The following is a 16284-nucleotide window of genomic DNA, read 5'->3' on the forward strand; positions in this document are numbered from 1 at the left end:
GAAATATATTAAGTCATGAGACGCATAGCTGGGGTAGACAGTTAACCATGTTTTCCCAGGGTGGTAATATCAAGGTTTATTATTAGGTTTATTATTGTCACATGCATCGAGCTACTGTGAAAATCTTTGTTTTGCATGTTGTCCAATCAAATCAGATAATATTATACATAAATACAATAAATAAAGCCAAACTCAAATACAATAGCTAGAGTGAAGAGGAAGATACAGAGTGCAGAATATAGTTCTCAGGTTTGTAGCGCATCAGTTCCATAGACAAGGCCCAATGTCCACAATGAGGTAGAAGAGAATCGGACTGTACCCTAGCTTGTGGACGGGCTGTTCAGGAGACCGATAACAGCGGCGGTGTAACTGTTCCTGAGTCCAGTGGTGTGTGCTTTCAAGTTTATATATATTCTGCCCAATGGGAGAAGAAGGAATGGCTGTAGTGTGAAAGGTCTGTGATTCTGTTAGCTGCTTTCCTGAGGCAGTATGAAGTGTAGATGGAATCAATGGAGGGAAGTCTGGTCTGAGTGATGGAAAGTGTTATCCTTTAAAACACTACGGGTATTTCAGCTTCTATTTTAGTTTCATATTTATATTGTTATCCAATACTGTTATTTAACAGCATCAGCAATCTCCGATGCTGTTAAAATATTATGCTTTCATTTTTTTCCTGCTTTGTTTCGTGATAATTCTTCAATATGATTGGCAGTATAATCTGCTGGGTCTCATCAATATTGCTGTGAAACAAGGATCCATTTAATCTTGATCCTGACAGCTCCTGGTGACAAAAGTGAAATCCGTGCCAGAAGTACTTTATGGGGTGCTCTCTTTGAGGTTTGCAATTGGTGTCAGCTTAATGATGGTGAAATTACCATTTACCATAGTGGTAAAATCCAGCCCAATTATTATTTATAATACCACTCTTACGTGTACATTTGTAGCATTATAGATTTTGGTTCAGATTTCTAGCATCTGATTTTTAAAAAAAATTATAATATATAATTTTAAATTATGTAAAAATTATGTTCTATTATAATTGCATGCCCTATACCAATTCCTCACTTGTCACCTGAAATTGCTTTCCCGAAGGACTGTACTTGGCCTCACTCACAATGTGAGTTGTCACAAGGGACTGATGAATTGCTATACTAAAAAACTATGCTGCTCTGCTCTGCTCTGCATGCAACTCCTCTTTTCAACTTCCGTTCCAGCTGCATACATCCACATACATCCACATTTATAGTGGAAAATGCCTGTGCAACCCATGTCAGAATTCATTTATATTCTCCTCATTGAGTGTATGTGCTGCAGGGCTATAGTTGCCAAGATTGTTTAACTATAGTGTGAAGACTTTGCAGCGTTGACGTACAATGTTGATCTCATAAAAATTCAAAAAGTAAAACTGGAATATGTGACTTCAAAATGGGGCCTAAATCACATCTGCACTCTGCACCGATCATGAAGACCTTGAATGCTGTTCTGTCCGAAGATTATGCCTGATATCTCCACCTAGATTTAGATGCAGATTACTATCCAGTTGTTGGTAGGCAAGTGAAGCTTTCAGCAATCTATGATCGGATTTTGCCAGATATAGAAAGTCAGTGGAAGTAAAATCATTCACGCTCTGGCTGATTATCTCTGTCCTAAATAAACTGCCTAGTCTGATCAGTTACATTTCATCTGCTGCGGGTTTTCTAGATAGATGCTTATATTCTGCCTGCAAAATCTGACCACACATCCAATCAACGTTGACTTTCTGAGCATTAAATTTCATGTAGCAGCTGTTTTCTATCATGTTATTTGTGGAAATTGTGCTTTCTATAGCAAAATTAGTTACATATTGCAGAATCGAAATAAGGAAGTGAAATCAATTGGAAAAACCTGATTCACCAGCAGTAGTTTTGCAGCTTTGGTGGCATGAGATTGCTTGTACAATTGGTGTGGGACCCTTTGGATTTGATGTGTGAGAGATTTGATCCAGTTCCTCTTTGGTCGGGTTGGAGCAGCCTTCTCTCCTTTCCCCAGAGACGCAAGAATTGGGGGCTGAGTTGAGCCACGCAGCTGGGAGCACTGAGCAGACTCATTCACTCGCTCACTGAGTCAGTGAGGCTGGCTGGCAGCCATTCATCCCAGGCCTGCATGCTCTCCCATTGCAGCTATTTCTGCCATGCTCTTGCACTGTTTTAATTCATTTTCGACTTACACTAGTTCAAGTTACAAACAGTTGTTAGGAAGAGAATCATCTTGAAACCTGTGGGACTTCGTGCAATTTGTTACCATTGTAGAGACTGAATGTGCTAATGTCTCTGTTAAGGACCCCTGAGCTTGTAAATGAATGATTTAGCTTTAATGTATCTCTCTTTAAGCACTCCATAAATAAGTTACACATGGTTGAGTTCAAAGGAATGAGGAAACAAAAGTTTAATGAAGAAATGAATTGTTTTGGAAGACATTAAAATAGTCATAGAATCATACAGCAAGGAAACAGCTGTTCCTTCCTATTCATGATGGGCTAAATCTGGGCCTCATATGAACAGTGTAAGTAGCCAAACAATGGCCCAACCCATTCACACCAATCAAGATGCCCCATCTAAACTAGTCCCATTTGCAAGCGTCTGGCTCACATCCCTCTAAACCAAATCAAACTTAGTCGAGGACTTTTGCAAAAATCACAGCTTATGATAATGAAGACATGCTGATGTTTCAATAGTTCGTGAACATTTATGGGGCGTTTTCACTGGGTAGAGTAGATGATTTTAAAAACTGACCATATTGAGGACTAAAAAACATAACTCAGGGTCAAATGTTTGCTGTTATCAGGCAACTGAATCATCCTACCACAACCATAGAGCAGTGCTGAACTACTATCGACCTCTTTGATGACCCTCGGACTATACTTGAACAGACATTGCTGGCTTTACCTTGCACTAAACGTTATTCCCTAATCATGTATCTACACACTGTAAATGGATCAATTGTAATCATGTATTGGCTTTCTGCTGACTGCTCAGCACGCAACAGAAAGCTTTTCACTGTACCTCGGTACACGTAGCAATAAACTAAACTAAAATAGAGGCAATAATTGCAACTTATCTGTACCAGTCTAAGAAAATTATCAAACTGATCTAAAACGGTCTTTAGCATTGAGAGGATCTTTCCATTCATTAGGATGAGCAAGAAAAAAAATAAGCAAAGAACAAAACATCGACTTGCTAGAAATCAGAGTTAAAAAGAAAAAATTTTAAAATGCTAGAAATACCCAGTAGCTCAAATGCCTTCTGTAGTGAGGCATTGATGATTCTTCATCAGATAAAGAAGTGTTTTAACTTGTAGAGAAATGAGGAGGAGTGGAGAGAACAAAGTGGGAGTCTATAACAGAGTGGCGATCAAGAGAGATGGAATGATGGAAAGCCAGCTGAGAGAATGTGGTGAGCATATGTTAATTGCAGATGATTTGGCTGGAAGAGATAGTAATAGGAGATAAAGGAGATCAAAGGAAAAAGGAAAGTTTAAGAACTGTGAAATACAGAATGCAGCAGTTTCTGCATATCTGATAAAAAAGAGAATGCTAAAAAAACAGTAGATCAAGCAGCACCAATAGAGAGGGAAGAAAAAGAGTTATTGTTACTGTTCCAAAATTGCAAAATACAAATTGCTGGAGGAACTGAATGGGCCATACAACACCTGTGAAGGGAATGGATGGAGGATGTTTCGTGCCTGAACCCTTCTTCTGAAGGGGGTCAGTCTGAAGATGGGTCCCGACACGAAACGACACCCAGCTTTTTTCTCCATGACCCGCTGAGTTCCTCCAGCACTTTGTGTCAATCTTTGGTATAAACCAGCCTCTGAAGTTCCTTGTTTCTACCCTTCTTTAGACTGATTAGAGTTAGATGGGGGGGGGGACTGAAAAGGAGAATTTGGGGCAGGATAGGCAGATACACTTGAGGGGGTGAATGGCAGATTACTGATGTTACTACTATAATATGGTTACTGTTTATAGGTTGTTGATCTTTCATCAGATTTAGCCCATCGTGAGTAGGAAGGAACAGCAGATGCTGGTTTAAATCGAAGATAGACACAAAATGTTGGAGTAACTCAGCGGGACAGGCAGCATCTCTGGAGAGAAGGAAGAGTCTGAAGAAGGGTCTTGACCCAAAACGTCATCCATTCCTTCTCTCCAGAGATACTGCCTGTCCCACTGAGTTCCTCCAGCATTTTGTGTCTAGCCCATCATGATACAGACTGGGACCAGTGGTTACCTGAAATTATTGAATTCAGTTTTAAGGGTCATGATTAACCTAGTCAAAAACAAGCTGCAGTTCTTCAAGCTTTTACTGGGCTACATATGAACAGTGTAAGTAGTGTAAATCTCAACTAGGTCATGATTTTGGCGAGTCAGCCTTGTGGACAGCGGTGGAGATTGGGAAATGTAATTGCGCGTTAGAGGCATAGCTTTTGTCTGACTCCAAAACCAGGAGGTGGTGGAGCTGGTTAATTACAGAGGAATGGAGGATTGCAAACATTACCTCCCAGTTTAAATAAGGATCTTATGGAAACATATAAAACTCTTAAAGAATTGAACAGGCTAGATGCAGGAAAAATGGTCCAGAACCAGGGGTCACAGTTTAAGAATAAGGGATCGGCCATTTAGGACTGAGATGAGGAAAAACTTTTTCACCCAGAGAGTTGTGAATCTGTGGAATTCTCTGCCACAGAAGGCAGCGAAGGCCAATTCATGGGATGTTTTCAAGAGAGAGTTAGATTTAGCTCTTAGGGCTAAAGGAATCAAGGGATATGGGGAAAAAGCAGGAAAGAGGTACTGATTTTAGATGACATACGTGATAATGGGAAGGAGCTAGTTAGTGAATTATGAAAATGCTGAAGATTGTCAAATATAAGGAAAATAACAATTTAGATGACCGCCCTTCGAGCAGTTTTTAACATTTGTCACAACACCATCAATGAAATTTAAGCACTCGTGCAGGAATCCCAAGTGATATAAATCCAGTTTTTAAAATAGTTTTCCCCTCTTTTAATTTCCTCTAAAATGTTGCAATTCTACTGCAGATACTAATCTTTGACATGTGTGACATTTGATGATGTTTTACCAGATGGTTTCTATAAGTCAAACCATTTTTTCCACGAAGCACAGATTTCATGAATCAGAGAATGGTTCCTCTTGACTTTGGAAATTAGTGGAATAAACACATTATTGAACTGATGACCGTATTTCAGCTACTCATTGGGCACTGCATGATCTACTAAAACGTTTGGTGAAATGGTAGAATCTAAATTTCTCCAGATTATGAATCTTGGCTGTCGATGTGAAACATTTTAAAAAATAATACATGGAACAATGAATTGTATTACTGACATGCAATTTACTTAATGTAGTTATCGGTTTATTTACCCATTCTTCCAAGTTGAATATTAACATACCTCACTTTACTATACATGTTGAGCACAGCATATTCGTTATGATGCATTTCCAATGACCTTTGGTCGATCCTTTAGCTCTCAAGCTGAAGTAAACTTCCAAAATTTAGTTAGTTCAAAGGAAATATAAACCAATCTCTTAAAAAACTTTGATGGAGCTGCAAATGAAATGTGTTCTGAAAACTAATACAAGCATTTAAACTTGAACTGAATGCATTTGCAGGCATAAGTGCCATTCAGGGATTATTTTGGATCAAACCAAGGCTTGCCATTTTTTGTAAATTAACCAATCTGCATAACCTTTATGCAAAGATTATAATTAGCTTAATTGATAGTTGACAAAAATGCTTCTATGTTTAATATAACTGTTGCATGTCACATTAAGGTGCATTGATATTTTTGAACTGAAATCAACAGTAAATTCACACAGGTGCCTTGAATATTGTCGTGGTGACACACACACAATGACAACACATAGCCATAAATGTGGATTACAGAGTCATTCCCTGTACCTGGATGCATAGGCCAGAGGCACACAAACTTGGGCTAAAACCTAAATCAGGCAGACAGGTAAGAAACATGGATACAGGCAGGCAAGCAATTTTGATGTAAAGTGAAAATAGAAAATACCAGGTCAGACCTCATCTACACAGAGATAAACTAAGTTCATGGTTTTCGGACAATGACTTTTCATCGGAACTGGAAAAGTTTTATTCAAATGTAATGACATAGACAGAAATACTGTAATAACATTGTTTCACTGTCCATAGATGCCGAGTTGCCTGTTGACTATCTCTTGCACTTTCTGTCTCTATTTCAGATTTACAATGTCTGTAGTTTTTTACTTCTAATTTTGATATAGAATTGGCAAGTTTAGTGCAGCAACAGTATTGATCATGGAAATTACTTTGGCGATATGCCATTTAATAAATTATTGAACATAGATTTCAGATTAGTACAGATTTACAATTAGATCCAATTGAACTAGTTGCTGATGATTCATTTTTCTGCTCCTCTTTCAGCGAAGACTTTGAAGAAATATTTGATATCATAATCACAAATGCTTTGAAGCCAGGATTCTTTACACAAATACCGCAACAGAGACCTTTTCGAACTCTTGGTAAGTTCAAAAATTCTTTAAAATGAATGCAATATTTTAAGTATGGTCGTACCAGGGAAATGACTTCATCGGTTTCCTGCCAACTCAAACCTAATGTCGAGACCAAGGGATTACAGAGGACTGCTCAAGTTTGTGAATTCTAGCTGTTCTCACTGCTTCTTACAACCTGTACTTGTCTGTAAATGAAACTTCTTTAGGGCTTTTTTAAAAAGATTTGTTAATCAAACCTGTCTTGTCAATGTGAAATATGGAAATCAGATTCACCTTGTGAGCAAAGGGGCTGCGCCTTCGATGATGAACATAAGTTGCAGCAAAACAGAATGCGCAAATACAATGAGGAGCTGAAAGACAGGACACAATTATCCACAGCTGCAGTTCGGCTGATTTACATGTTTTCTGCAAGCTAAGCATTTCTTTAGGTAGAGGGTTTGAGAGTCAAGAACTAGGGGCCATAGTTTCAAGATAATGGATAAATCTAAATCCACTTTTTAATGGGTTTAAAATAAATCATGCTGTTTTTTGATATGGAAAAAAAAATTAAATTCACTCTTCATCTTATCATAAGAGTGCAACAAAGGTTGACCAGACTGATTCCTGAGACAACGGCACAATAATCTACGGAGTGACTTGAATGACAAGGCCTGTGGTCATCAGTGTGTAGAAGAATGAGAAAAGATCTCATTGAAACATACAAAATGGTGACATGGAGCAACAGGATTTTACATGTGGGGTGTTTCCCCTGGATGGAGGAACATGGACCAGGGCTTATAGTCTCCGGATATCAGGTGAGACATTTAGGACTGAGATGAGGAGAAATTATTCAGAGGTTGGTAAATTTGTGGAATTCTCTGCGACAGGGGGCTATGGAGACCAAGACAATGAATATATTTAAGAATGTGAAAGGTATATTGCTAGACACAATAGTTATCAAGAGATGTGAAACTTAAGGGGTTGGACAGGCTGGATGCGGGAAGATTGTTCCCGATGTTGGGGAAGTCCAGAACAAGGGGTCACAGTTTAAGGATAAGGGGGAAGTCTTTTAGGACCGAGATGAGAACGTTTTTTTTCACAGAGTGGTGAATCTGTGGAATTCTCTGCCACAGAAGGTAGTTGAGGCCAGTTCATTGGCTATATTTAAGAGGGAGTTAGATGTGGCCCTTGTGGCTAAAGGGATCAGGGGGTATGGAGAGAAGGCAGGAACGGGATACTGAGTTGGATGATCAGCCATGATCATATTGAATGGCGGTGCAGGCTTGAAGGGCCTACTCCTGCACCTATTTTCTATGTTTCTATGTTTCTAGAGCGAGAATATGGTATTGTAGGAGAGGATCAACTCGGATTGCATTGAATAGCAGAGCACATGCCAAGAGTCAACAGAGTCAAGAGTGTTTTCTTGTCAGATGTCCCAAAATAGAACAAAGAAATTCTTACTTGTCGCAGCACATGTTATGTTAGCATTTGTAAATCTGGTGCGGCTTTGATGTTGTCCTGTTTAGAGAGCAGGATGTTTCATCTATGTTGGCATCTCCTACTGTGGCTGACTAAGCCTATCCTTGACAGGCAGACCCTCCCTCGGCAACACACCACATATGTAATCATAGTACTCTGCAAACAGCGATAATAAACAACAACAAAAAGTTCAGTATATATATTTTTTTTAAACAATATTAGCACGAAGAGTCCAATGGCCAACTTCTGCTTCTCTGTTTCTTTCAGGATGTAATTGATCAATGTGTGTCAATAAAATAAGTTGGAGACGTGTGTAAAACACTGTTGGTTCAACCAGAACTCTTTGCATATGATTTTTGTCATCTAATTTATCTTATTTCATCCGCCGTCTCTACCCTAAACCCATACATATATCAATTTCTAGACAAGGTTGACAACCTGTCCTCAGGCCGGTTCAACAAGAAGCACATAAAATCCAGAGGAGCTTTGAAGTTTCAGATTTTTCTACTGGTTTTGACCAGTGATGGAAATTGGAGATGCAGTGCCGGAGACGAGTTCATCATTTATTGAGCTTCGATAATCAGAGTAATCTGTAAGAAAATAACTGCAGATGCTGGTACAAATCGAAGGTATTTATTTCACAAAATGCTGGAGTAACTCAGCAGGTCAGGCAGCATCTCAGGAGAGAGGGAATGGGTGACGTTTCGGGTCGAGACCCTTCTTCAGACTTCTTCTTCTGAAGAAGGGTCTCGACCCGAAACGTCACCTGTACTCCTAGATCCCTCTGCTCTACAACACTCCCCAGAGGCCTACCATTCACTGTGTTGGTCCTGCCCTTGTTAGAAGCAGAGGGATCTAGGAGTGCAGGTGCATGATTCCTTGAAAGGCGAGTCGGAGGTAGATAAGGTGGTCAAAAAGGATTTTGGCACATTGGCTTTCATCAGTCAGAGTATAGAAGTTGGGAGGTCATGTTGCAGTTGTATAAGGCTTTGGTGAGACCATATGTGTTCAGTTCTGGGCACCATGTTATAGGAAAGATATTGTCAAGCTTTAAAGGGTTCAGAGAAGATTAATGAAGATGTTGCCAGGACTAGGTGTGAGCTATAGGGAGAGGTGTATTAGGCTGGGTCTCTATTCCTTGGAGCGCAGGAGGATGAGGGATGATCTTATAGAGGTGTACAAAATCATGAGAGGAATAGATTGGGTAAATGCACAGAGTCTCTTGCCCAGAGTAGGGGAATTGTGGACCAGAGGACACAGGTTCAAGGTGAAGGGGAAAATATTTAATAGGAATCTGAGGGGTAACTTTTTCACACAAAGGGTGGTGGGTGTATGGAACAAGTTGCCAAAGGAGGTAGTTGAGGCTGGCACTATCCCAACGTTTAAGAAACAGTTAGTCAGGCACATGGATAGGACAGGTTTGGAGAGATATGGACCAAACGCAATCAGGTGGGACAAGTGTAGCTGGGACATGTTGGCCGGTGTGGGTAAGTCAGGCCGAAGGGCCTGTTTCCACACTGTATGACTCTTAAGTGAATGATTCAATTGTTTCTTTCATTGTTTGACGTATTTTGAAAGCAACCACATCAGGAAAAGGTTATTATAAATGTTGCTTAACAAAGAACTAAAGCACATCGAGTCTTATTTTTCAAAGTGGACCAATATTGTTCAGTGAGTCTCTCAAAAGAACATGCAGAATTTTTAAACAAAAAGCTAACTTTCATTCAAAGTGAATTAATCCATGAAAGATTACAATGGCAAACTTCTTTTAAGATGAATCATCTTCAAAACAGGATGTTTTGTCATTGTGGCCAAAAGTACTTTTTCAATTAAAACAAGTGGGATTTTTAAGCAGGGCAATCTTGAGCTTTGTACAGGAATATTAATGGTGCAGCTGTCAAACAAAATGAGGCTAACGGTGCAAACCAGGATCAGAGTAAGTACAAATTTGCCCAGACAGTGGTCTCACTTTGTTTTCACTTCATTTGCTTTTCCATGCATTTCATGATTTTGTGGTGCAGGGAGCTTTTCTCTATCTTTAGATTTAGAACAACTGAATTTGATCAGTCATCCTCAATTAAATGAAATTACCAACAATTAGAAGCCAACTAAGCAAGTTGAGGAATAAAACAACATTTTTGATATCTTCACAATGTCCTGGGGTCTTTAATTATGGAAATAGACAATAGACAATAGGTGCAGGAGGAGGCCATTCGGCCCTTCGAGCCAGCACCGCCATTCAATGTGATCATGGCTGATCATTCTCAATCAGTACCCCGTTCCTGCCTTTCTAAATATATAAACGTGTCTGGTAACTAGTAGGAATCTAAACCTAGTTGTGTTTGTATTTTCCCTAATTTCCTCATGAGTGATAGATATCTGTTGTAAGACTACCTTTAACAGTAGCTCTATCCATAATTGTGCTTTGAGAAATTGGAAGTGACTCCTTGGTGTTTTGGAGGGCCTTTTCGTCAATGAGGATGATGGATTTCTGGAGGAAGAATTTGAAAGCAATTTTGGGGTGGTTCCTCTGTCTGCCTGTAAACCACGGCCCTATTGAGTGCAAAAGCTGTTTTGGAGGTCTTAGTTCAAGCAGATGAATGATTCGGTACATCCACTAAGGCTACCTGAGTATTGTTTGAGCCTCAGAGCTGGGATATTTGCCCCGAAGAGAATACCGACTTTCATTGAGTTTGAAGAAGGGTCTCAACCCCAAACCACCCATTCCTTCTCTCTCTCCAGAGATGCTGCCTGTCCTGCTGAGTTACTCCAGCTTTTTGTGTCTATCTGTCATTTGCTTAAGCTCCCAATGCATTTGGAGAATTTACCTTTTGTTTTAAATGGCTGTTTGCTGTTCAGTGCTCTGAGGTGCCAGTTAAAAGTAAGTCACATCTCTGTTGTGTACAGGAGGACATAAATCACTGCCACTTGATAGACCATTTGCTAAGTTCAAACACTCTGATCCTAAGAAAATTAAAACCTGTGCATATGAACTTCACCACCAATGACTTTTTTCTGAGAAGCAGCTTCCACTAAACGTAAAGTTGAACAAAGATTTCAAGGTCTTGCCTTGCTAAGGACAGTGTTGTACAGTAGGAGCTTTGTGATGTAGATGTTTAGTGGAAGTTGTAATCTTTCTTTTTACAGTGCTGAATGAATGAACAGTCTTGGAAATCAACTTTCAAAAATGCACAAAAGTAAACATAGTTTGTGCAGTGCAGACCAGTGACTGAGGCTGGCATGGAATCAGAGACTGAATAGTTTCCCATTTGTCATGTAAATTTGCTCTACTCCACAGGAACCTTGTAAGTCACAGCATTGTGGTGAGAAAGATTGAAAAGTGAGTTAGAGTGATATCACAACCTTGTTTGAATCCAGTCTGGACTGGGATTGTGCCTGGTGGATACATTGGTTAGAATCATGACCTTGCACTATTACGTTGAAAAGGCATAGAATATAAATGGATTAATGAGGACAGACAATTTAAAAATATATATTATTTGTGTGCGTTCTTCAACAACTGTCTCTGGCAGCTCATCCCATATAGGACCACACTCTGTGAAAATGTTGCCCCTTGAGTTCCTATTCAATCTTTCCCCTCTCACCTTAAACCTATGCCCTCTATTTTTGATTCCCCAGCCCTGGGATAAAGACTGTGCATTTGCCCTATGATGTTATGCACCTCAATAAGGTCACCTCTAAGTTTCCTACATCCCTTAGAAAAAGTTGGAGCCTGCCCAACCTCAGTCCCTCGAGACCTGGCAACAAAGTTTATGCACATTTTCCAGCTTAAAGAGACATCTTCCCTACAGCAAGGTGAAGCAAAACTCCAATACTCAAGTGTGACCTCATTAACATCTAGAATAACTGCCACAACTTCCCAACTTCTCCATACAAAGCCCTGACTGATGAAGACCAGAATGCCAAAAGCATTCTTCACTGCCCTTTCCACCTGTGACGCCACTTGCAGGGACGTATATCCTTATACTCCTGGATCCCTCTGTTCTACAATACTCCACTGGGCCCGACAATTCATTGGGAAGATTCTGTCCTGTTTGACTTTCCAAAATGCAAGACCTCACACTTATCTGAATTGAACTCCATTTTGCCATTCCTTGGCCCACTTGCCCAGCTGATCAAGATCCTGCTGTAATTCTTGATAACCCATATTCACTGTCTACTAAACTGTCTAAGCCACCGTTCCCGAATTCCCTTGTCTTCTCGTCTTTCTCCATGGTAAAATCAGAGGAGAAATATTCATTAAGAACCTTGAACTCTCACAACCACATTTTCATTCTACGCAACCTTCTCTGCTATTAAAAACAAACTTGCTTTTTCTCTTTCTTGACTATGATGAAGAGTTCTGGACTTGAAAGTGTCACGTTTTCTCTTTCTGTGGATGCTGCCTAAACTGCTGAGTGTTTTCCGTATCTTCTGTTTTTTTTTAGATTTTCAGCAGTTGTAGTACTTTTTTGATTTTCCTAATTGTTTTCATCCATTATCTTTACCAAAAAGAAGTTACTTCTTTCAGACATAACATGATATATGTTCATATGTTGCAGGAGCATAATTAGGCCATTCGGCCCATCAAGTCTACTCCGCCATTCAATCATGGCTGATCTATCTCTCCCTCCGTACCCCATTCTCCTGCCTTCTTCCCATAACCCCTGACACCCATACTAATCAAGAATCTATTTACCTCTGCCTTAAAAATATCCATTGACGGTCTCCACAGCCTTCTGTGGCAATGAATTCCACAGATTCACCCTCTGACCAAAGAAATTCCTCCTCCTCTCCTTTCTAAAGGTACGTCCTTTTATTCTGAGGCTATGACCTCTGGTCCAAGACTCTCTCACTAGTAGAAACATCCTGTTGAATGTTGAAAAGCAGTTTATTTTACAGTAATTTGTGATTTTTGGTATTAAATCCAAAATACTATTATTTCAGCAGCATAGTTGATCTTTGTTCAATGTTGGTCATCATGCCTCTTAGTTATCCAGACCACTATTTGTACTGTACCACTGATTATCCTTGTCAGGTTTACTCGAGGCTCGGGCTTCCCAGGCAAAGGAAATTATTCAAATTCCTGACCGTGGTCGTTGTGTATAAGTCTCAGCAGGTAGCAGAGAGCAGCTGGTTGCAGTGAAAAGTCTTATATTTTGCACAGAATGGGTGAGGCTTATTATTTTCTGGAAAAAAACAAAACATAGGAATTTGCAAGATGTGGCACACAATATAAATCACAATGCAACTGGTAACAGACAGTAGCGATGGTTTATGCGGTTCTGGTCAGCGGTGACCTAACTACATAACATAATGCATAGTGCTTGTGAAAACATCATTACATAATAGCTATTGCACTGCAAAACAAATATAGGGAATGGTTTTTGCTCACTTGGTGTTGCCTTATTCCTATAATATATATAATATTGAAGTGCAGGCACTCATATCCAGAGGAGGAAAATATTTCCTGGCATAATTCTACAAGTTGGTACATTGTTCCCTACGGTGTAACAATTAATGTTAATTTCAAATGGCTTCAGTGCTAGATCTTAAATAGTTCATCATTAAATCGCCAAAGATGGAAAGGTGTGGAATACTGGTGTTAGATGTTGAGTGACGTTGCTCTCGTTTTTCTAAAAACCCTGATTGACTGCATTGAGCAATTAGCAGGCCTTATTTCTCTCCAATTTTTACTAGTTAACGATATTTAATGCATTAGCTTAATATTACCAAAGTAATCCCATTACAGCGAAGAATCGGTGGGAAATCTGATGTGTTTGCTCTGAGTACATTGAAAAGAATTCTTTTGGTAAAATAATGTGAATAATCAGTGTGATCTGGGAAAAAAAACTGCAGATGCTGGTTTAATTCGAAGGTAGACACAAAATGCTGGAGCAACTCAGCGGGTCAGGCAGCATCTCGGGAGAGAAGGAATGGGTGATGTTTCGGGGAGGGGGCGGGACAAAGATAGGATGTAATAGACAGGAAGACTAGTGGGAGAACTGGGAAGGGGAGGGGATTTCTCGGGACTTGCCTGCGCCTCCATCTTTTATTTTCTCGGGACATGCCTGCGCCACCATCTTTTTTCTAACTTTAGGTAGTCCCTGCTTTCCCTCTCTATCCCCACCCCCTTCCCAGTGATGATTTTGTCATTTAAAATACAACAGTAATTCATACGTCTGCGACTATGCCGTGTGGCCAACACTGCATCCTTTCATTTCGTATCTTTGTGCTCTTAACACCCAACTTTAAAATCAGGCTTTTTGCTGCTCAAAAATCTCTCAGGAAAATATCTCGCTCACATTATATACATGTTAGGTGAAGTAATGCCCATTTGAGTTACCAAAATGTATTTTGTACAGGATTGACTCAAAGAGAAGAGAAAGGAAATGGGCATGGGTTCAAAGTTAACAGTGAGCAATTAAACAAAACTATTGATAATAACTGGGGCTTTCAGGAGTTAATCTTCTTCTTGTGTATGGCATGCTTACACCTAAAGTTGTGTACAGCCTAAAGTTGTAGGTTAAGGTTAATGAAACCCCACAAAGCAAGCCAGGTGTGAATCGTGATTGTTTATGAATTTTCCTTCAGTTTTTTCCCATTGAAGCTTGAAGCACATTAACTTAACCATTCAGGAAATGTTTGAATGAAAGAGAGGCAATTGAAGAAAAATACGTGTGTACAATGCAGGAAGAAGCTGTTTATGATAACGGGCAATATTTACTCTGAACTAAGTAAATTGTTACAAGTACCGAAGAAAGGGTATTGATCTACAAGCAAAGCAATTACAAAAAATAAATTTTGCTATTTATAAAAATATTTAGCATCATATATTTGATCTTTGTTCACAATTGTAACAGTTCTGATAAAACAGAAGAAGTAAATTAATATGTGAAAATATATATTATGAACATGTGTAGGAAGGAACTGCAGATGCTGGTTTAAATCAAAGATAGACACAAAAAACTGGAGTAACTCAGCGGGGAAAGGCAGCATCTCTGGAGAGAAGGAATGGGTGACATTTCGGGTCAAAACCCTTCTTCAGACTAGTCAGGGGAAAGGGAAATGAGAAATAGAGACGATGTAGAGAGATAAAGAGCAATGAATGAAAGATATGCAAAAAAGTAACGATGATAAAGGAAACAGGCCATTGTTTGCTATTTGTTGGGTGAAAACGAGAAGCTGGTGCGACTTGGGTGGGGGAGGGATGGAGAGAGAGGGAATGCGGGGTTATTTGAAGATAGAGAAATCAATATACCACTGGGCTGTAAGCTGCCCAAGCAAAATATGAAATGCTGTTCCTCCAATTTGCTTTTAGCCTCACTCTGACAATGGAGGAGACCTACCTGATCTCCTGGTTGTTAAACACTTTAATTCCCCTTCCCATTCTCACACTGACCTTTCTGTCCTAGGTCTGCATTGTGCTGTAAAAATCCGCTGTGTTATCATTCATTAATGAAAAATTATATAAAAACTGCAGAACACAGAGGATTTTCTGGTGTAGACACAAAATACTGGAGTAACTCAGTAGGACAGGCAGCATCTCTGGAGAGAAGGAATGGGTGACATTTCAGGTCGAGACCCTTCTTCAGACTGATTTTCTGGTCTCTGCTGTCAGCAGACAAGATTCCCATAGGAGCGCAGAGTCTTAAATTTATTGCTTACATAAAAATATCAATTAGCTTTAACATCAGTTAAAACTAGTATTGATACTTAGAAAATCTATAACAGCATGCTGTAAAAGCTATAGTTAATGATTTAATTGCATTGTGCTACTTTCAGGACATTTGAAACCTGGAGGGAGGTGAGCATAAAGTGTAGTCACTTTTGCCATAAAATATCACTTAGAGGGCATGTTTCCTGTGTGGAATGATGACAACATACCTCATGTAATTTTAACCTGACCAAGTGCTTCCTGTTTTTATTTATAACAAATATTGGGCCAGATCTATGTTGGAATTATCATTAGCAGCTGTTCCATTGATATTTAAAGTGGTGGCATATACCCGATAATGTGAGATTTTGCTAAGTTAGGTGGGTTCACAGAAGACAAGCTAAATCCAAAGTGACTAAATCATGTACAATCAATCTAAGAAGGAGAAGGATGACTGGAAATGGATGTACCAACATCCGTTGGTTATTCTCCAGGTCACACACCATAAGATGTAAACATATATCATCATTACTTCTTCGTCACATCAAGGTCATAAAATTCCCAAACTAACAGCACCATGGAAGGACCTTCAACTGAAAGACTGCGCAATTCGAGAAGA

At 39.5% G+C, this 16284-nt stretch overlaps 1 protein-coding gene across 1 annotated transcript in view; it reads left to right on the forward strand.

Annotated features, from left to right (window-relative positions):
• The window catches only part of nt5dc1 (5'-nucleotidase domain containing 1), a 434656-nt gene that overhangs the window by 343971 nt on the left and 74401 nt on the right, over positions 1–16284 (forward strand). The window contains exon 8 of the mRNA XM_078399640.1: positions 6462–6559. Coding sequence (XP_078255766.1) covers positions 6462–6559 — 98 coding nt within the window. The remainder of the gene's footprint in view (positions 1–6461; positions 6560–16284) is intronic.

The sequence above is a fragment of the Rhinoraja longicauda genome, chromosome 5 (assembly GCF_053455715.1).
Source record: "Rhinoraja longicauda isolate Sanriku21f chromosome 5, sRhiLon1.1, whole genome shotgun sequence".
NCBI lineage: Eukaryota > Metazoa > Chordata > Chondrichthyes > Rajiformes > Arhynchobatidae > Rhinoraja > Rhinoraja longicauda.